At 38.9% G+C, this 22796-nt stretch overlaps 1 protein-coding gene, 1 long non-coding RNA gene and 1 pseudogene across 2 annotated transcripts; 2 read left to right on the forward strand and 1 right to left on the reverse strand.

Annotated features, from left to right (window-relative positions):
* Nucleotides 1-2397: 2397 nt before the first annotated feature.
* On the reverse strand, nucleotides 2398-3252 carry LOC140929014 (uncharacterized). Its single transcript, XR_012164684.1, has 2 exons — nucleotides 3122-3252; nucleotides 2398-2624 (listed from the first exon to the last, which is right to left on the reverse strand). It is a non-coding gene; the product is annotated as an uncharacterized lncRNA (long non-coding RNA).
* A 2166-nt stretch (nucleotides 3253-5418) lies between these two features.
* LOC140926411 (uncharacterized) lies at nucleotides 5419-7378 on the forward strand (annotated as a pseudogene).
* On the forward strand, nucleotides 7202-12107 carry LOC140929011 (uncharacterized). The gene is made up of 5 exons (XM_073378824.1): nucleotides 7202-7337; nucleotides 7825-8112; nucleotides 8604-8903; nucleotides 11188-11475; nucleotides 11651-12107. The coding sequence occupies exons 2-5, from the start codon at nucleotides 7956-7958 to the stop codon at nucleotides 11938-11940; spliced, it is 1035 nt and encodes a 344-aa protein (XP_073234925.1). The 5' UTR covers nucleotides 7202-7337; nucleotides 7825-7955; the 3' UTR covers nucleotides 11941-12107.
* The last annotated feature ends 10689 nt before the right edge of the window (nucleotides 12108-22796 follow it).

Here is a 22796-nt window from a genome sequence, read left to right on the forward strand (position 1 = left end):
TCAAGCAGGCAACCAGGCAATTAAGCATAATTATGAGTTGTATCTTTAAATTTTAACTTGGATAAGGCGCTTCTATAAATGCTGTTAACTTAGAACCAACCACCTCCTTTAGCTTAATGAAGACAACACTGACTAATAACGCCACGTCAAACTATACGGTGGACAATTTTTTAAAATTTTTAATATCATTGTAGATTGGATTCCCTTTTTTACCAATGTATTCACTTCCGTTTTTAACATCTCTTTCATCTGATGCATTAAACAGCTTAAAGAACTATTTGCCGCTTTGAAACCGAGAGATCATAGCTAGATCTTCTTCGCCTTTTACTGTTCTTATGAAATATCATATCAGTTTTTTTATGGCGGCAATCAATGCTTCAGATATTTTTCAAGTCAAATTATTATTATATTTTTTGTTCTTCGCCTAGCCACACCAACTTAAAGAAATAAAATTACCGTTGCATGGGCGGCGAGTAGAATTTTTTTTTTTTGATGCTTTAAAAGCTATACGACAGTTAAACGCATATTCTTGAAGCATTCCATAGTACCGATCAGTGCTCTGTGTTTTTACAACACGGTCATACTGGAACTAGAAAGTCGTATAATCTAGGAGGTATACAATAACATTTCTCCTTCTAATATTTGTTTAGTCCCTGGTTTCGTCGTTTTGAGACTGTCTACTTAAATTGAAAGGATAACATGCTGGAATAATCATCAAATTTTAACGCGCTTGAATGATATTGCTCTAAGCAGTGCATGCACGACTGAGCTTTTGTTCTGTTTCATTGTAACAGTATTTAGCTGCGTGTTCAGGATTTGTTCTGGGGCTATATAAATTTTAAGCATACTGGCCGTCTTAATGACTGTTGATCACGAAATCAATTGAGATGGGGTAATTATAAAATTCGTTGTAAATGCGGCAAAAGTAGATTTGCCAGATGTAACTGAGAATGCACGCGACATAAGAACGCCCCCACAGGAGTCTGTACCGCTACTGGTGTTACTAGTACTGCACAACGATTTCTGCAGCACCTCCTGAAAACAGACAAGACAAACGATAAACAAGGCCTATCAAAATCTTGCTATTCTTAAATTACGAAATTTTGAACTATTAGTCAGAAGTCCTATTTCACGCAAAATCGAACTTGCAAATGGCAATATCATCTTTGGACATTTTAATGCCAAATGATTTTTCTTGCACTCTGTAGTATTCGATTGTTCCTATTAAGACCAATAGAATGACTTGAACAAAAAAAAAAACGTTTTGCAGAGATGGCATTTTTGAGAGGAACGGGTTTCCGCACTTGCCGGTATAATCTAAACCGCAATCTTCGATGAAAGCAAGTATTAATCAATCGGAAGTTATGGATAACGATCTGCGGTATCTTTTTAAATTGTAAGATCACACCGTTGACTTGCAATAACAACAAGGCAACGATAACAATAACAACAACAACAACAACAACAACAACAACAACAACAACAGAAAAAATCAACGAGGAGTTCATGTCAAAACTAGTGTCTGGTGCAGCTGTTACAATTGATAACATCTAGATGGGGACGGACCTAAAAGCTTTTTTGTTAATATGATGATGACAGTATGATGAGAACTTTAAATGCTTGAGTGCATAGAACCGGAACATTGATATATTGGTTAATGGCTCCGTTATCAAATGAAGATCTTTCTCACTTCAAAAGTTGATAGCCACTTACTGAGAAAGGGGGGAATTTCATATATCCCATGATGCATCGCTTCATACTATATTTTCAAGCTTCCGAACGCACGTGATCCTATCAGTTCTCATCAGTTCGACAGGGACGCGACAGTTGAACAACGGTGGAAAGCGACTTGTTTTGCCGATAAAACCTTCTGTACCTTTGCTGTGTCGATCTATTTACGATTTTCGTTCTACCATTCCAAATATATCTCTTGTTAAGTCAAAGAGAGTGTTTGGCCGCCGATTATTAGTTAACTACTGTAACTAGCCTTACGATCGCAACAAGCTAGCGATCGAGGGAGGTCTTTGCTTCAGTACGTCCTGTATTAATGTGCGTTGATAAAGCTCTCCATGGATTTACAAGCGATTTCCACGTACTTGTCTTGAAATAAGTACATATTCTAGGTGTGAGATTTCTCTTCGTTGCTTGTTTGTGATCGCGGTGCTCATATTGTCACTTCAATAATTCATCGATGCAGTACATCAACCGTTCGTTGCCCGCACATGCATTTACTTCAACAAGCTCGGCTTATGTAGTCGAAAATACCGAGACTGTTAAAGTACAAAGTGACGTCTATCGGAGATAAAATTCAAAGGAAGGAAATAGCTCCAACAAACAATAAAAATAACAAAGACATCACCATATTTTTCGTAACACAACACCAGCTAAGCATTCGTCAAACATAAACAGAAAAAAGCTTTATTAAGCAATGGCAAAGTATATATACAAAAACACCCACTTCCTCTTTACAATGGATCCTAAAAGAATTATCAAAATGTCTTTAAAGGTTTTATACGCCGGTTGAGATCTTACGGCGTGCTATTCCATGACATTTGCTGGCCTGTATATTTCAAGTTCGCTTCGCGCGGTTGCGACCGGAAGCCACCACGAGAAACCAATTTTACCTAAAATAATGAGACAAAAAAGCTTTAATACTATAAACCAGTGAACTTAAACACTCATCATACCCTCAAGTGATAATACTTGAGTTTTGATCAGCGAAAAAAGAGCGAATTCAGGAAAAAAATGTCCCATCTTCGCGGCACTTAGCATAACGAAATTGAAACCTTCGCCTTGCATCTTAGCGGAGAAAGGGCAGAAAATGCGATATTTCAAAAGGATCAAACCCATAAAAATCGCGAGGTCGAAAGAGGTCGGAGCGTGGAACTAGTATCAAGCTCCCCTTGTCCGCCGATTTAAATAATTTATTGGGGCAAAACCTCTCTTGATAATTGAATTGAATTCGATAATTGAAAGTCATCTAAATAAATATTCACTTGCGAGTTAAAACAGCGTGGCTTAACAAGGTCGTAAACGAGAGCAATAATGCATGAAATGACTTTGGAAACATTTTACATTATCAATCAGATACCAAGGATTGACAGGACTCATTGAAACTTACCTTGGATGAGCTGCATCTTGAAATTCAGGTCGTTGAAAATCTCCCTCGAAACCCTCGAACGCTCTTTCCACCGCGAAGAGAAGACAGAAATTAGCCGCGAAGCATCATGGGATATATGAAATTCCCCCCTTTCTTACTGAGGAACTTTTTTTTAAGCAGGTAATCCGGCAGGAGTTACTGAGACTAGCTTCTAACAATAACTGAATGAGGTGCTTTTTTAGTTTGGAACCATGACTTTATGTCGAGTCCTTGTGCTGCGACTCGATACATATAACAGATGAAGAAATCTTTTATGCTTCCTATGTTCATGGCCATCATCAATACTTTAGATATTGAAGTAAGCCCCCCCGCAACTGATAACTAAAACGCGCCGATATCTTTTGTATTGTTTTGCCACACCACACCCACTATACTAAAATAAAAAGACGCGCAAAGACGAAGACATCGCCCAGTATATCAGTGCTCTTCAGGAACACATTTGATGATTAGTCCGAGTACCTTTGTGAGGTAAAGTATTGTAATTTGCTCACTCTTTCACTGTCATATTGGCACTAGAAAATTGTAAAGAAAAGTGGTGCACAGTTAACCCTTCGCAGGAATGATAGTGTGATGGCGATTTTTGGCCTGGTAAATACAGAACATTAGGATGTTTCTTAATTCAGTGACATAGTGGCCTCGGAAGAAAAAATCCGAGTACTCCAAATAAGAGGCGTACTTATTACTTTATGGTTTCTAGTCCAGATGCTCCTCTACCACTAGGCTACTAGAGACTCATGGGAGCTAAGGCCATTAAACTAGGTTCAAGAAGGCTAGTAACCAGAACGTTCTGGGTTCGACTTCTAATGGGAGTATTAGTCGGACTTTTTTCGAGCCGCCTGTGTGTACCGCTTCAGTCAAAAACAAAGGGTTACTTCCCAAATTTTTAGTCAGCGGATCAGAAGAAAAAAATCTAAGTTCTCTCAACAGGAGTCGAACCTATGACCATCTGGTCACTAGTCCGGATGGTTTCCACTGCCGAGCTACAAAGAACTAATAATAATAATAATAATAATATTAATAATAATGATTTCTTTAGCGCCATATCCGTAGGCTCATGACATGGCGCTTTCAACTGAATATTTCAAACCGAAAATTTTGTAGATTAAAAGAAATTTACATCAATAATAAAACACAAATGTATAACTGAATACAAGTTAAAAATTCTTATCTGCAATTAAAATTTAAATTTAAAGTAAAGATTAAGGATTAAAATTCTTATTGAATGAGAAAGTCTTTATAGAGGTTTTAAATTTTGAAATGTCATCATAATTACGTATGGGTTCTGAAAGTGAGTTCCAAAGGTTCCAGGCCACCTGTTTCAATGAATGAAAAATATCCTTCTCGTGTATTCAACAGGTTTAAGGTTTACCATCACATGTCTATCATTGCGCAAAGACAAATAGCTTTCTGTTCAACGTAGTTATAGTTTTATGTCATCTTTTTCAGAGAGACGAAAGTAGCAATGCATAACGCCGCACAAAAAATGTGGCCGATCGCGTTCTTCCTGTGTTTTGCGGTCCTGACAGTTGACTGCGAGAATTCCGGTATGTCAAGAACTTTGCTTATTATAAACTTGCTTCTTTTTTACTAGTGCACAGCAAGATGTAAAATTGGATCTGTTAATCTTGGATTAGAACAACTGTACAAGACGTTCAAACAACATATAGATATATAATTTTTTTATTTTGGTTGGGGGGGGGGGGTGGACTAAGCATGAGGAAAATACTTAGAAATTAGCGAATGGCCACACTTTCTGTGTGCTCGCACCCGCACTCTTCGGCATCTTTTTTTTTTTCCCTACTGCTGTGTTACGCCTTCAGCAAATCAGATGATGGTGTCTATCTTCACACCAAAAGCGATGGAAACCTCTTCAACCTTGCGCGTCTCCGAGCAAAGACTAAGGTTTGGAAAGTACTGATAAGGGAGATACTGTTTGCAGACGACGCTGCCGTAACCGCACACACTGAGGGTGCTCTACAGTGACTCATCAGCTCCTTTGCAAACGCTTGTAGCTAGATTGGTCTCAGCATCAGTCTCAAGAAGATAACATCCTTGGCCAAGACGTCAGCAGCATCCCAAGCACCTCCATCGGCGACTACACTCTCGAGGTGGTAGAGGACTTCACTTATTTATACCTAGGCTCAAACAATCTCCAGCAACCTTTTCCTTGACACTGAACTAAACAAACGAATTTGCAAAACAGCAGCAGGAGGAAGAGGGTCTGAGATAACTCTATGTTGACAATCAGCACCAAGATAATGGTGTATCAGGCCTGCGTGCTTAGCACGATACTCTATGGTAGCGAGACCTGGACCCTCTACTCCCGACAAGAGCGCAGACTCAACACCTTGCCTCAGAAGGATTTTGGGCATCACCTAGCAAGACCGTGTCCCAAACAAGGATGTCTTTGCACAGGCGCGAGTAGCTGGCCATGTAAGCCGTATGGACAACTGAAGAATTCCCAAGGACATACTCTATGGCGAGCTTGCCACTGGATCTAGATCGGCAGGAAGGTCTTACCTTCGCTTCAAAGATGTTTGTAAACGCGATCTGAAGGCAGGCAATATCAACACTTCCGTTTTTGGAAGTTTACGTGCCTTTTCAAGTTTTTTAAAAAAGACAACAACAACAATAACATTCCGATTGATGAATATGTGCATTCTAGGCTATTAACAATGTGAAGTTATGTGGTTCCTCTCTAGTCACATTCCCTCGCGAATAACCTCAGAGAGATTAACTTACGCCGACTTGACAAGAACATTACTTTTATTTTCATGCTTAGGGTATGAAACTATTGGATGTTACAGGGACACATCAAACCGAGCAATCGAGCCCTTGGAAGGAAAGGATTCTATTTTGGATGGAGCATATTGGTCTCGGAAGAACCCCATCGCAAAGTGTGCCCAGGCTGCAAGAAGAGCAGGTTATGGCATGTTTGCTATTCAAAATGGAGGCTGGTGCGCGGCCAGTGCTACAGCGGTGAAGACGTTTAACAAATATGGAAAGTCTGAAGCTTGTAGATCTGATGGCGAGGGCGGGCCATGGGCTAATCAAGTTTATGTCATCAAAGGTAAACTAAAGTATCTTCCTTGTGATAAGGGAGACCTTAATATTATATGCTAGTTTCAAAATGACTTAATGATTCACTGTCACCAAAACGATGTCAACGACAACGAAACGTAGTAGAAAAAAATTAGAAAGCAATTCTCATATACTCTCTTAAAATGTACATGTATCAGCAGTAATGTTATGTTTTTAATAAAATTTTAGCATCCATTGGATGCTACCTGGACAAACCAAGTCGAGCAATTCAACCCTTGGAAGGAAAGGATTCTATTTTGGATGGGGCATATTGGACTCGAAAGAACCCCATTGCAAAGTGTGCCGTGGCTGCAATGAGAGCGGGTTACAGCGTGTTTGCAGTTCAAAATGGCGGCTGGTGTGCGGCCAGTGCTACAGCAGCGGAGACGTTTAACAAATATGGAAAGTCTGCAGCTTGTAATTCAGATGGTGAGGGCGGACCATGGGCTAATCAAGTTTATGTCATCAACGGTAAGACGTTGTCTCGATGTAGGTCCCTCAGTCACTTAGAAGAGACACACGCCATTGTATGCTATCAGTTGCCAACCATCCAGTAAATGTGCTTTTTTTTTTCTGAGCAAACAACTTTTTCTCATTGTAAAGCAAAAAAGGTAACTATGATGTAGAACTGGCACTTGATAACTATGAAAAGTAAGTATAAACTAAAATATGACATGACTCATGATCAAATAAAAGTAAAGGATCTCACCAGACTATTCTTAAATTCACTCTATTTCACCTTCTCATGAGCATCAGCTCCAAGTATTCGAAAGTTTTATTCTGTGTCCGTTTTTTATCTCCTTTTAGGGTATGGATCCATTGGATGCTACAAGGACACCGGAAACCGAGCAATTTTACCCTCGGAGGGAAAGGATCCTATTTTGGATGGGGCATATTGGACTCGAAAAAACCCCATTGAAAAGTGCGCCGTGGCTGCAATCAGAGCAGGTTACGGCATGTTTGCAGTTCAAAATGGTGGCTGGTGTGCGGCCAGTGCTACAGCACCAAAGACCTTAGTACAAGTATGGAAAATCTACAGCTTGTGGTTCTGATGGCGAGGGTGGATCGTGGGCTAATGACGTTTATGTAATCAGAGGTGAGACAGCTAGTGTTTCGATGTACACATCACATTATTAGAGACATCACATGCCACCAGTAGCTAACCATAGTGTCTTTATTCTTCTTTCTGAAGCATCAGAAGAAATATCATCGTAAATTTGTAAGGTTGTGGGTTGAGTTTGTTGTCGGTCCTCTCCCATGCCCCGGAAGGATTTTCTTGGGTACTCCGGTTTTTTTCTGGACTCTCCTAAAATGCATTTCCTGCGTTCCCTAGCATTGGTTAATAAGGGTCAAATATATATTTGAGAAAAAGAGAAACCCCTGACAGTGTATAACGCTAAAATTCAGCAAGTAAAATTAAAAATTAATCCTTTTTATAGGAAAAATGCAAATTTTGAAAAAATGGCTGTCAAATTTCAGTTGCCATAGAATTTAACGTATGTTGACATAGCCATTACGACGACCTTCAAGAAAAGTCGTTAGTCATAGCTCGTGCGGCTTTTTAATGACCTTTGTTTATTAAGGATATGAATCCATTGGATGCTACAAGGACACAGGACATCGTGCAATCCACCCCTTGGAAGGAAAGGACCCTGTTTTGGATGGATCTTATTTGAGTCGGAAAAACCCTGTGGAAAAGTGTGCCGCAGCTGCAATGAAAGCGGGTTACGGCATGTTTGCAGTTCAAAATGGCGGCTGGTGTGCGGCCAGTGCAATAGCGCCACAGACTTTTAACAAGTATGGAAAGTCTGCAACTTGTAAGGATGACGGCGAAGGTGGACCATGGGGTAATCAAGTCTATGTGATCAATGGTAAGACTGTGTTTCGAGGCACGCCTCCAATCTGAATTTGATGATGAGACATGAGCCATTTCATGCTAACAGTTGCCAAGAATATTGTAAATGTTTTTATTTTTTACACAACCAACTTTTTCTCACAGTTATTTAATTCTGAAGGTAACTATGGTGTAACATATCGTAATGTAGAAGATCTTAAGGCAACAAGGCACGACAACTATGATAAATAACCATAAAGATAGCCTGGTTCCCCATCAGTGAAAAAGTCCCGGAACGCGTAACTTTAAAAACGTAAGACCATTCTCATACACTGATATCTGGGGGCGCGATCCATTCAACCAAACTTTCCGGAAATTTCGGTCCAAAACTCAATGGATCGGTTCGGTCCCACCGGAAAAGTTTCGAAAAAACGGGTCCACCTTTTGAGGTGGTCCTCTTTTCCCGGTCGGACCGGTTGGAATTTTGGTTGAATTGATCGCGCCCTGGATGTTTTATCCTGTGTTTAGTTTTGTATTCAGGATATGAATCTATTGGATGCTTTCGGGACAGGCCAAGTCGAGCGATCCAACCCTTGGAAGGAAAGAGTTCTCTTTTGGATGGAACATATTGGACTCGAACGAATCCCATTGCAAAGTGTGCTGCAGCGGCTATAAGAGCAGGTTACAGCATGTTTGCTGTTCAAAATGGCGGCTGGTGTGCGGCCAGTAGTACAGCGGCGAAGACGTTTGACAAGTATGGAAAGTCTACAGCTTGTAAGGATGACGGCGAAGGCGGACCATGGGGTAATCAAGTTTATGTGATCAAAGGTAAGGTAGCGTTTGGATACACGCCAGACATTATTTAGATGAGAGACATCAGCCAGTGCAAAGAGCTAACAGTTGCCAAGCATCTTAAAAATGATTTTCCTTCGTATAAAACCTGGCTTTACGCTAATGACAGGGTTCACCATCAGATAATTGACAGAAAAGTTAACTCTGGAACCATTTTCGTAAACTCTCATTAAACCCTTAAGAGCACCAACTCTCAAAATTTAAATGCATATCTGAAATTACAGGGTCCGCGCAGAAGTTCCCGAAGGGCGGGGACCACTGGATTCAACTGCGCATGCTAAGGAAAGTGGGAGTTGGGGTAGGAGGTCCGAGGACGTCTTTGTGGGTTCAAACGGATCTAGCTGCTACAAAGAGAGTTAACAGGATCTTTGCAATAGAATGAACAACCTAAGCGGTTGCAAAAGAACCTGAAAATTCAGGCTTGACCGGGAATCGAACTCTTGGCCTTTGCGATGACCGGACGCAACGTTCAGATTTCTCTTAGCAAAGAAGGAATTGATAATTATTGTCGGAAAGCTGAATCCATTGCGTTTCCACTTTTGGATAAAAAGCTTGATATTCCCGTACTTAATTGTAAACTGCAATGTCTATAAACGTGCACACTTACAGACATTTTATAAACCCATAATATGTCTGTAGATTTGACCACATTTTGCGAAACTAAATCGCATCAAATGTCTATGAAATCCTAATGTTTTCCTTGTAAGATTCAATCAACATTTAGAGAAATTTTAAACCTTTCCACCTTTTAAAATGTGAGCATAGTCCTTATGAAATACTCAAGGAAAAAACTCTGTATAATAGATAAGATAAAATGTCAACAAAATCTTCGTAAATTTAACAAAATAACTGTGGAAAAAGTTAATGAAGTGTTGAAAAAAAGGGTTTTTACATGCAAAGGATGTTTGTACAATATACTCTGAGAACTACAACTAAACTGTGCAAAATGTTTCTATTTTTTTTTTCTATAAAAATAATAACAATCGAAGCAAAACAGGAAGAACACAAAATCCCAACAAAACGTATGCAAAAAGTGCACAAAATGTTTGTAAATGTCCATAAACAAAGTACACATGTCTTAAAAAACTTAAGTACTTTATTTTAATTTTTTTCCAAGTGTTGACATAATAAATATTTGTTTCATTATTACGACAAAGAATTGAATACATACATATAGAAACGATATTTTACACAAGGTACGTGTAAAGTTCTCCAGTCATCGGATATATTTAAGCAAAAGAAAACGTTTTCCGTGTTTGCATAGCCTGATATAAACACGAGAGGGGTTGGGAGAATTCTCCCAACCCCTCGAGTGTTTATATCAGGCTATATATGCAAACACAGGAAAAAAGTTTTCTATTGCTTTTATTAGATAACTTTCCCGAGAAAAACGTAAAACTCTTTGTTATGGCAATGATTAAAAGAGAAATTCTTACCAGTCGCAAAGTCGTGTACACGAAGGCTTTCACGCTTAATCACTTCTTGTTTTGCAAAAAGATGCTTTCCAAAACACGGATTTTTCTCGATTAAAATGCCAGCTTAGCGAAAAAAAAAATTGACATAGCTTGTTTGTAAAGATTTTCCAAGTTTCAGCCGACGAAGGAATGGGTAAATAAAGTAAACTTATCGAGTTTTGAACTCAAATTTTTTTTCAAATTTGTGCTGGCGTGATTAGCGCGCGAAAAGCAAAACATCTTGACGTCACAACCATGTTTACATACTCTCATGCAAACACTCCTGTCGGCCAATCAGACCGCGCGTACTATGTTAGTTATTTTATATATATAGTAAGTCGCACATGAAAAAAAAAAGAAAACAAAAACATCAAGACACTTCTTCACAAGTCTAATTCTTGAATAATAATGAGAGAAGTTTATAAATTATCTAAAGAAGAGGCATTCTTCAAGTTCACATGCCGGAGGGAAATGGTTTCCTCAAAGCGGAAGATTATATTATTTTTTCCACCTTTGCTGAAAGTTATTGATTGAGAGAAGTTATTTTATCCGCAATTCTAAGGCATTTTCCAATCTTTAAGCAGCGGCTAATTCATAGGATTCATGTGCTGAAGACTTATTGTGGACAAGACTGAGAACCAGATCCTTAGTCTATTATCAAAAACTGAATTTCTTTAATGACGAACTTTAGGAAAGAATATACTTTTTTGCATGACACAAATGGGGGGGGGGGGGGGTGGTAAGGCCCTTTGCTCCCTCCCCCTGCGCAGGCCCTGGTCTTATATCAAAGTTTCTTTTATATTCAGGGTATGAATCCATTGGATGCTACAGGGACACCGGAAACCGAGCAATCCTACCCTTGGAAGGGAAGGATTCTATTTTGGATGGGAGATATTGGACTCGAAAGAATCCCATTGCAAAGTGTGCCGCCGCTGCAAGGAGAGCAGGCTACAGCATGTTTGCAGTTCAAAATGGTGGCTGGTGTGCAGCCAGTGCTACAGCAGGGAAGACGTTTGACAAGTATGGAAAGTCTACAGCTTGTGGATCCGATGGCGAAGGCGGACCATGGGCTAATCAAGTTTATGTTATCAAAGGTTAGTGTATAATATCTAATTAAGTTGTCCTTATCTAACTGCAGACTTTACTATTATGGTAAACTATGAAAAGGAATTTACTCACAAAAGTTTCAACAAAAAACGCGTCAGGCAATCCTCAGTCACTCCTTCAAGAGATATCAGCTTTGATATTTTAACTTTGATTAAATTTTAGCATCTATTGGATGTTACAAGGACACCTCAAACCGAGCAATCCAGCCCATGGAAGGAAAGGATCCTATTTTGGATGGATCATATCTGAATCGGAAGAACCCCATTGAAAAGTGCGCCGTGGCTGCATCTAGAGCTGGTTACAGCATGTTTGCGGTTCAAAATGGTGGCTGGTGTGCAGCCAGTGCTACAGCACCAGAGACCTTTGACAAGTATGGAAAGTCTACAGCTTGCGGTTCTGATGGCGAAGGTGGACCTTGGGCAAATCAAGTTTATTGTATGGCTAATTGCTGATCTGTTACTGGCTCTAGATGAGCCTTGTTTCGCACAAGAGTGTACACCTCACCGTAGCTGAAATAAATAGAATAAGGGCTACATGGGACAGCCAAAACAGTGGTCGCTCCACTGTTTAACGTAGGTCAGTTTATACTAGCATAGAGCTAATGTGGAGAAATGTAAACTTTAGGAGTTTGCTTCCTTATATGCTGAAATAAAAGGTTGTGCTGATTTATGTTGTTTTTTCTTTGCCTTGTTTATAAGATTTAGAAGACACGGAATATGTTATATATAACATTTTAAGGTCCCCTTCCTTGAATTATGTTACTTTCAATTTAAAGTGCTACTCCTTGTATTTCGCAGGGTTTAAGTGGTTAACACTTTACGGTAATCGGCAATTGCAAAACATGTCCCACTTTTAGCACCGTATTTTAGGCCTATTCAGACCTGGTTGGCCTCTGAGCCCAAAACCGCCCAACCCGCCCCCTTCTTCTGCTCTCTTTAATCTTTGCTACTTTTTTTTTTTTACTACCAAACTTAGAGACTTTTTCAAAATTTTACTTGGAAACACTTTATTAGAGAGCTTAAGCAGCAGACATTCTTGAGGTCACGAGCGCCGACCAGAAATTACTCGCGCCAGTGTGAATATATATGAGATCAGTCAGTGGAACACTTGATTGCAGAGTGGGAGGTCGCGGGTTTGCATCAATACTCAGGGTCTTAAAATGACAGAAAAATGAAGCTTCTACTTTTGCCCTGCTACAAATGGCTAAACCTTCGCGTGGCTAGGATGACCACGTAAAATGGCGGTCCCATCTCCAGTATGAGACGTAAAAATAGTGTCCCCAATTAGGAGGGTCTCAATGGAGTTAACCGATAGGCGTAAAACGACCAAAAACTTAGCCGATAGCCGTAAAAACAGAAAAATTTTAACCGTTAGCCGTAAATAGGGTAAAAAAGAGTTAACCGTAAAAGAAATTGTTCCCTAGAGTTGTTAATTTTAAGGAAGGTGCTAAACCCACTAATGGTTGCGTTATTTATTTCCCGGCTACTTTGACTCCGTATGCACGTTAGGCCGAGCGCTTTTTAGTTGTGACCTAGACCTAGGCTCCATTTCCGCCACTATCTCGACAGTCCGGGCCACAACCACATCTGGATATATGATGACGTCACCCACATTTGCAAAATGGCGCCCATGCCGAGAAACACGAGGGAAGGTCACTTCCTGGCTCTTTGCTGCTCCTAGAAGTGTCCTTTCCCCATGCTACTTTGAGGCTGTGACTTTAGACAATGAGAAATCAGGGGCGTGAAGAAAAAATGCCGTCCGATGAACGTTTGTGCATTCTTGGGAGGTAAAACGACCGAACACGAGAGTTTTTCAACCCAAAGAAATGCCCGACAAGGAGCAAAACATCGAAAAAAAGAAGGTGAGTGTCATTTTTTGGACCTTTGGAAAAAATTTTTTTGAAATCTACATAACATTTGCTTGTTGATGGTGGTCTGTTTGGTGTAGTGCAAAGCAGTTTTACATAGTCCTGTGCTTTTAAAGATGCAAAAGTCAGTTGCGCAGTTAACGTGCGAGTTTTTGTAACGCCATGTTTATTTTACGTTATTTTGCAGTCGGATGGAAAAGCACCTTGGTTTTTTGAAAAGAAGATGCCGTTTGTGTGGGAAAACCTTCTCTAAAGTCAAAACTGTCCAGAACTGCGACAAAACAGCGTTTCGAAGGGAACTTTTGAACTTCTTTGGCGTAGATATTGGGCTGGACTCCAGAGAAATCCATCCACAGAAAGTGTGTTCGGCTTGTAGGAGAGTCGTTTATCATTTAAATTCGGATAACTTGGACCCCGAAACCGATGACATGGTAATACGAGTAAGATAACTGCATCTTCAAGTTTAAACAATAGAAAATTACATTTGAAACTCTACTTGTAAATGACTGCCTTGTCGCGAGTTCAGAAAAGTGAAAACAACAAGAATAGCCCCAAGCGAGCCCACATCGTAGGATAGCTTTGAATAAAAAAATCATGACTGAAATGATGATGGTTGATTAATCACTGTCATGAGATAGTATGCAACAGTGCAAACCAGTTTCCCACTTATATAATTTTCGATTACTGAATTGAAATGTCAATGCTGACAATATAATAAGAGCAATGGTCATCCCTGGATAACCCTTTCATTTCAATGAAATAAATGTACACAGATTTAGGTACATAAAAAAAGGCCTGTATTTTCGATTGCTCATATAATTTTTTATTTTTTTTTTATTTGTTACTTTACTTTGCCTTAGGGTTATGACATGCAAGGTGGAAAATGTGAAGAATGGCTGAAAATACACTTTAAACAGGACACCAAATGATCGATCTTACAAAACTGTTCCATATTTCATAATTACAGTCAAACCCCATTGATATGGACACTGAAGGGGCCATAGGAAGTGTCTATATAACGGAGGTTTCCATATCAAGCAGGTCCTGTTATAAAAGTCAAAAATACACTTTTTTATCGAAATACTGAAGCATCACACCTAACATCTAGTTATTCTTAACATCTTTTATTGCTAGTGCAATAAAAGTGAATGTTGGTACTGCAATGCCAAGTGAGAATGTGACTAAACTAGAATTGTATCCGTCTGTAACTCATATTACAGTCGTGGTATTCCTATCTACCGTAAAACTACTATATCCTAGGTAGTAGACGCATGGTATTATGAAACCTCTCATGCCAAAAAAACTACTGTGATGCTGTACTAGCCCTGCATCCCAATGTGACACATTCCTTTGAGATTTAGAACCGCATCAGTCGCCTCAACTGATGCACCCCCTTAATAACAATAATTTAAAGGAACAAATTTTTTAAAAAAATATAGAAATATAAATATATATAATATTTTCTTGTCTTGTGAAAAACCATTTTATTAAATATTTTGACACAAACAATAGTAAAGTCTGCACATCTATTTCATTTGTCAAAGCTGTTTTTAAAAATACAATTGTCAAATTATGTTTACGTCCCCTCAGTGACTATTTAACAGCTATTAGAACACGAATACGTCCACTTGCATTATTTTCATCCGCAATGGGTTTTTGCAATTTGCAATAAGTAAAGACAGAAGTTCGTTAATGACTGCTTACGACTCTTCACGAGTGCAATTTCTACAAATTTTATTTATTTCTTTGGCCTTCGCATATTTCCAACATGTGTGACGATTCAATATGCTGGAAATTTTTTTACAGCAAGAATAATTAGCATTAAGATTATCATTATCAATCCGGCTTCGATCGAAATTCGATTTTAGCGCGTATGGTATTGCGCCCGAAGTAGAATAGAACAGACTTCTCCTGGTCGAAGCTGTGCTCGCAGAAATTACTCCAAACAGGACTTCCTAAAACCTTTCCACTTAAAATGTATCACGGTATTCAAATTCCCTATTTTTCCAATTCGATCGGAGTCGTCGAGTTGTTTCTGGTCTCTTGAAATATTATAGGAAATCCACGGGTGTTTACAGAAAGCGTTCTCGATCATTAACATCTCGATAATCGTAAATCGAACGCTATGACGCATAAAATAATCTCGATTAATCGGCTCCGTATTGCTGTTACTTTTCTTCAAGGTACATTCCACCCAATGCACTCGACAGCTATTCGCTTCGAAGTTTCCCTGTTCGACATTTCTGTCGAGCTTAGTCCTTTCGCGGTCAAGTCAATGTTTTGGTTGAGCTCTGATCCAATCAGATTGCAGGAAATTACATATCCAGATCTGGTTGTGGCCCGGACTGCTCGGGGAACTAATTTTTTCCATAGCGAAAATCTGTCTTCACGCTGGGGATTAAAATTAGCGATTTTCAGGAGGTCGTGCCTTCGAAATACTGGTGAAGCAATACCCACAGATATCACTGTTTGTAAAACAGGTTGCCGATAAACAATAATCCCTGCAACAATTCCCTGTTTTTCTATGACGCCACGGTATACATTGCCGCCTACTCCTTGTTTGGCTTCTTCCCACGCAATCTCAGTCAAGGCATTTGGGTGGCGTATCTGTGAAAAGAACTCGCTCGGACCACGTGACCCAAAACGCATTAGCCGCGCGGAATAATGAGGCCTATGGACAAGCCAACGCCAGACAGTCGTTCTGTACAGTCCTTCGCTATTATATCATTAAAAACACTGGACACTGGTATTTTTTCATCGGCCGTTTTCAAACTAGAACTAGAAATGGATTATCCATCTGAGACTAACCTGTGTACAGTCGCCCCCTCCCCCACAAACACCCCTTCTTCGATTTTTTCTGAGGGGAGGAGGCGGCTGTACATAGGCTAACTGAAACGGATAATCTGAACGGATAAACTGTCTGTCAAATTGACGGATAAAGTCAGGCGGATTGTTCATTCAAAATTAAAACCAATCCATTTTCAAATTAAGACGTACAGTACATCTGATGCGAATTATCAAACGGATAACCCATCTCACTCGAATAATCGGTCTCTAGCATGAAAACAGCCATTTCTGTTATAAATGAATGTCGCGCCCGGCCTTGAGTTGTGCGTTCGCGTGTCTGCTTTTGCTTTTTCCCAAAGATTATTTTTAAATTGACTATTGACATTTCTATGCGTAAAATAATATTAGAAATGGAATACTTTATAAAAAGTATGATCTATCACATGCTAAAATTTTTCAAGAAGAGTAGCTTCAGTTTTAATATCTCGAGATGATCCTAAGACCTCTATTTCGCTTTGAAGATAAAAAAAATACAGGTTTATTAATATTTAACTTCTTGAAACAAAAGAAGTTAATTTTTAACTTTTTTGTCAACCGAAACTGAAAAAAATTAATAGATAGCCGTAAAAGAGCCAAAATTTTAGCCGATAACCGTAAAAGACACCCCCCCATTGAGACCCTCAATTAGTACTTTCGTGCTTAATACATTGACACTCAAATAGAGTGCTTTTCTTTGTTTTTTTTTTTTCGTCTCGAATCACTTGCACAGCAGTGGTCTTCCCGTGAGTCATAAGTTTAAAAAGAGTATTACATGACCTTTTGGTACTATTTTCAAAATAGACCATCAGAATGTTCTGCATGAACTGGGAGCTGCAAGGTACACGTAGGAAAAACTAAACATTTGCTTTACTACAATACCTTTCTCCGAAACAATGCAGGCAGAAATGTTAAGATAAGGCCAACCCCCTTTTTTTTTCGTGTTGCGTCGAATGCGTTTCCTGGTGTTAGGTCAGTCGGTCGGTCGGATTGAAAAAAAAAAAAACCTAAAAAAAAAGTCACAAGAAGTCGAAGTTAACATTCACATATTTGGATTAACAAAATGCACAGTATACTGTAAAAGTGTTCCTGTTTTTGTTCCTGTTTTATTCTATGCTGTTACTATGCTCATTTTTTCAGATTAAAAGAATTATTTCAAGTGAAAAATGGTTTAACTACGTCGTTACTTTTTTTTTGGTTTTGGAAAATGCCAAAAATTTGGGTCGTTCGGACGACGCTAGACGGAGAAAAAAAAGAGGATGGCCTAAATTCTCAACTATCCAAAATTTCCCCATCTCTAAATATTATTGCAACCTCCTTTAGTTTGATTTTACTTAACGCGAACAATATCGTTCCTTTGTGTCTCAGCCCGGATCAGGGTGATTGATTCGTTTAACGAAATGAAACGAGAATATTTAACAATTATTCCTCGAGCCCGAATGGGCTCTGAGTCAATATAATAAAATCCAACTAGTTGGTCAAAAATATCAAGAATAAAAAAAAAATTAGTTGGTGACCAATGTCTAAAAGTAAACTGCTAAATGGTACCGAAACCAGCTTTAGGCGCGCACTGATTTTTTGTGTTAAAGAGAGAATTGTGGGTAGGAGCAAAAAAATTGGGAGGGGAGGGAGGGAGGGGGTAAGATAGTAATTCTGTCTACATCCACTTCTGCACAAATACCTAACCACAAAACAAGCACAAAAAAAAAAGAGACATAAGCAAACAACACACTAAACAAGCTATAAGACAGTGGAAGTTAAAAAAAGTTACAAAATGTTTGCTAACCCGGTTTTCATAACTCCAGGTAGAAATAATTTTTCTAATAATTGAATAATATTGGCCTTTTTGGAGCCGTTTTTGCTTAGTTTCTGGAAAAAAAGAATTTTTTACTGTTAGTATTAAAATGCCTAAAACGTAACTGTTTGATGTTACAAAGCCAAAAAATGAAGTGTTTACTGTTATCGAGGTAGAGTGCCCTTTACGAAAAAGGCATGATTTAAAACAAGAAATAACCAAAGGTTAGGAGTGCGGGCGACAACGATCAGAGGTCCAAACGCTTTTGATGTAACGCTGCGCTTTACACAAATTTTTGCAAGTAAGATCGATCATGGACATAAGTGTTCTTTGCTTAAGTTTCACCTGACAGATGATTAAAACATGCGTGATCTGAGCACGAGTGATAAAAGGTCCAAATTCCGTTATGAGCATTCCATTCATTCTTAGTGGAAGTCCAAACGAATGCTGGCTACATACATACGACGCATGCGTCATAACAAATTGGAGATTAGGATTGCGGGTTCCTCTTGTCGTCCGCAATAAACAAACTTCAAAATGTCCTCGAGTTTGTCAATCTTTCGGGATCAATCTGCACAGGTTCCCGTTTATTTCGAAATAGCAACTTGCTTACCGCTCATGAACATGTCGCGAATAGTTATATTGTACCTAGCCTGTACATCTATTTCCTTTCCCTTTACTAAGAACAGTTACGAAGAATCTACACCTGGTAATAAGAACCAAAAAGCGAGGTACAGCTGGAGGAAAGCAAACCCAGGAAGAATGTCAACATCCGGATTGCGATAAGCACGTGGCTAGGGACTCCATTTAACAAACTTATTTAGAGACTGACCCAAAATCCCACAAAATTTACGTCAGAATCAGGCCCTTTGGCTAATAATTTAATTTACCAGCACCAAATGTTTGTCCTATTAACGAAAATGCACAACGGGACCATTGTATTACACATAAACTGCTATTTTAACTGGAATTAACAGTGTTATATTCATTTTGATAAAAAATAGTGTTTTCTCAAGTTGATATTAAGTATAACCGATTGATTGATTTTGAGAAAGTTTTTATCTATATCGAAGTTAACTACAGTATGTTAAAGTTTTAAGCTTAATTGTTAAATTGTAGCTATTTTCTTGCTACTTTCTTTGATAAGATAATGTTTTAAAATAAGCGTTTTGAATGTATTGAATGTATTTTTAATTTTCTTTTTATTTATGTATTATTTGAGAAGAAAACTCTTTTACTTTTACTACTTTTTGTAATAACGATAAAATTGACACGATGATCCGCTATTAACTTGAGTCCAAGCCATTCCTACATTTCGTTTGGGATCATTTGCGGTCCAAGCTGGGGATCATTTGCGGTACTGTACAGTGTCGAACGAAACAACCTTAAAATCGGTAAAATTTGCTATTTTCAGCTACAATAACGACAATGAATGATTTTCCAGTAATGTGAGACTTAGTTATGAGCACAGGATTATGGGATCGCCAGGGGGCAAACATTGAAAGTCGATACAAAGAAATGTATGGCTTGGAGCTGTTTCTCCGTTAAAAGCAGTGTCTTTGGACAGAGAATGCCGCATTTTGCACAGGGTCCAGAGGAGTTTCATGTGAATAAATAAATTACTTATTTAAAGTATCACCTTGAAAAATGTATATACCTGCCGCTTTAATAGCATGATTAATTAGCCTTGAATGGGATCTTAATGAATCTACTGTAAACGATTTCTTCGCTTCTTATCTGACCCAGATCGACTTCGTTCAGGGGGGGTTGGTGAACTCGTCAATCGCTCCTATAGGGATCGCGCGGCGGATGATCTTGGCCGTCGTGACGTCACGAGAAATTTATCCCGGGAACTTTAAATGGTTTCATCGAGTGAAATTGTTTCGTGGTTTCAAGTGGTAAAAGTCGAGACGTTGCGATGAAACGACCGAAGGTGTGTGTTTATCTATTAATGCTATATAGTAAAATTGCAATTTATTCTAGGAAAGAGCATTTCCATCCTAAAAAATCAAGAACTTCCCGAGATCGACCAGATGGTACAACTCATACCGGGGCGTCTTTAGAGACGCATAACTAAAGAGCCCAGCAGAATTTAGTCTAGAGAAAAACAAATGACGTCAATATGGTATAGGTCTCTCAATTGGTGATAGAAGTGAGTCATCTAGTAAGTTAGCAAAAATGATCAGTGGGATAAAAGTCGCAAACCTCAGGGCTGTTTACAAAAATTGCGAAAGTGGCGTGGACAGGTCACGAAACATAGCGTCATGATGTTCATACTAGACTATCAAATTGTGTAAACAATTTAATATATAGATTTAGCCACGGCTAAAAGCGAAGCTCTGGTCAATAATACTTGTAAACAAAAAAAAATAAATCTTGTAATGCTAAACGGGGAGGGCAATGAAAATGGCATGAAGATCAATAGATCTAATTAGTAAAAAAAAACAAATTGCACGTGCAGCACACTTTTTTTCTAATTAGCAAAAAAACAAATTTGCACGTGCAGCACGCCTTTTTGTCTTTCAGTTGCCGTTGTTTTGCACAACTACAGCGCTGTTTTGTAGGACTAAAACGTCAAACTTCCTAGTTACACATTATTTTTATGGAGGAATTGTCGTATGTGCTTACTCAACATTTTGTCTCCTGTGTTCATGTTCGCTTTTATTTTTCACTGCCGCTTATTTACACCTTGCTGGCCGCCAGCATTTCTCATTGCCACACATCCGCTTTGAATTTTCATGTTTTTCTTCCTACAAAATTCGTCTCTTTTGTTTTTAATCACTCGCTCTAGCTCTTTCTCTGGAATCACGGCGAAAAAAACACGATTTTGTTGTTGTCTTTTTCTTCCTACAAGTCGGGGCGGCCATGCGAATTCTTTCCAAATAAAACCTTGAGCTGCATTTGGGTTGCCATACCTGTTGATTGAATTATTTTACATTGGTATGCCTGTGGTGCGGACGGACGGTCGGGCGGGCGGTCGGTGTACGGTCACGTGATTACCAAATTTTCTCGGATGGGTAGTTTACCACATTTCTTTACCCATGGTGCTCCGCTGCGCGCTGCGCGCGAGAGAGCTCCGCTATTAACACTAAACAAATGTAAGAAGCAAGTGTTTTTTTTTTATAGAATATGGGCTATGATCTTCAAGGGTTTTGAAAGGATTTCCTGTTTGAGTCAAACGTATCAAAATGTTAATAAAGCGTATTGAATCTAATCGTCGCGCGATAACCAAGGATATTATTAAAGCCTACTATATTGCAACTTTTCACGATAAATTACGATCATTTTGTCAAAACATTCATTGCTCATGATGGAGATAAGTTCACATTGCCTTTCTCTTTGCTTCTTCGCCCCACAAACAAAGGAGAACATGGTTTTTATCCTGTAAATAGTCAAACAGAATCTATCACTAGGGTAAAGTGCCGTGAGCTAAAGTTTTTGATCAACATCAACATTTTTAGGGCTTTATGCAGAGAATCCAGGAGGAGGAGACGTAGAAAGGATGGGTGTGTAGCTTTGCCTTAATCGCTTTACAGAGTTTTTTATCACCCAGCTTGTACAGTTTTATCACATGGCTGATGTAGCTTTGTGGTAATTTCTTGGTAGGCGTAACTTAGTAAAGACAATCATTCCATGACCATAGGTGTTCCATTATAACAGCTCTAAAGCCCCTCTTTAAAATTGTTGTTGTACTGTCTCTGCTAATATATTCACATAGCCTTGCCATTGCTATGGTATGATTACAGTTAGGTTGACAGGTATTCATTTAGCTATTGGTTTAAGATTAGAAACCAGTCTTTGGATTATCTTGATAGGTTGCTTGAAGTTACAAAAATTTATAATTCAAGGGAGAAATATTTTTTTACCGTTGCTTGGGGGGGGGGGGGGGGTGGTGTTTGTGGTTTAACTCACCTATATTAATGTGAAGTTTAATATCTGATTTAAGAGATGCTTAACAAATAATTAGGGATTTTAAGTGATAATATTGCCTTTATTGATTTATTTGTTTTGACCTTTGTATATACAATAATCTCTTTTTATCTGACTGATTTTATAATTAGGTGCTTCCTTGGTTGGGAATACTCTGTAGATGATGAGAAAAAAACATGCAGTGTATGATGGAGGAGGTGCTGCTTACTGGATGTCTGTAAAGATCTAGTATAATAGATTCCACAAAGAGAGTAGTGCGGTGCGGGAAGTGGAGAATGTTAGATGGAGTGGATTCCATGGAGCAAGAAGAGACCATAAAGGATATGAGAAATTAGAAGAACCAGTTTCCTTTTATTTTTTATATACTGAATAAATGTGTTTTCTTTCTTGCATAACAGGTCTGACTTAGACTTCTTTAACTTTTTGGTCTCTTCTAGAATTTGGTTACCCAAGCAGTCTAGCTGCCCTGCCATTAGTTGCAGTTGGGCAGCTACCCACTTGGCCTCTATTACTGTGTTTTTAATTTCTTTTGCTTTTTGTCTTAAACTTTCTTCTTTTCCTTTCAACCCTTTCTCTTCTCTTTCAATTTCCTTTCTCCTCTCCTCAATCTCAGTGGCTGCCAGTCAGCTCCTTACTTCTATTTCTTCTTCCAAGGATAGCTGTAAAAATGAGTAACCCACCTATAATAATCTGTCTATTATTGTTAACTTATCTTACCTCCGTCTCTACGATAATAAAATATGATGAGCTCATCCTTTAAAACAATAAGCATCCTATCTCAACAAACTGTTGAAAGCCTTGTTTCATCAGGTACGGGGAGGGGAGGTGAGGTAGGGTAAACGCAAATAAAAATAGCCATAGGGAAATGGGGCGGGTTTTGGAGAAAAGGCCTG

The sequence above is a fragment of the Porites lutea genome, chromosome 2 (genome assembly GCF_958299795.1).
Source record: "Porites lutea chromosome 2, jaPorLute2.1, whole genome shotgun sequence".
Classification (NCBI taxonomy): domain Eukaryota; kingdom Metazoa; phylum Cnidaria; class Anthozoa; order Scleractinia; family Poritidae; genus Porites; species Porites lutea.

Excerpts from the sequence above, each read along its gene's own strand:
- LOC140929011 (XM_073378824.1), top strand. The coding sequence starts at position 7,956 with ATGAAAGCGGGTTACGGCATGTTTGCAGTTCAAAATGGCGGCTGGTGT. Across the intron at positions 8,113-8,603 it reads TCAAGTCTATGTGATCAATG|TTTTGTATTCAGGATATGAA; the intron begins GTAAGACTGTGT and ends TCCTGTGTTTAG. Across the intron at positions 8,904-11,187 it reads TCAAGTTTATGTGATCAAAG|GGTATGAATCCATTGGATGC; the intron begins GTAAGGTAGCGT and ends TTTTATATTCAG.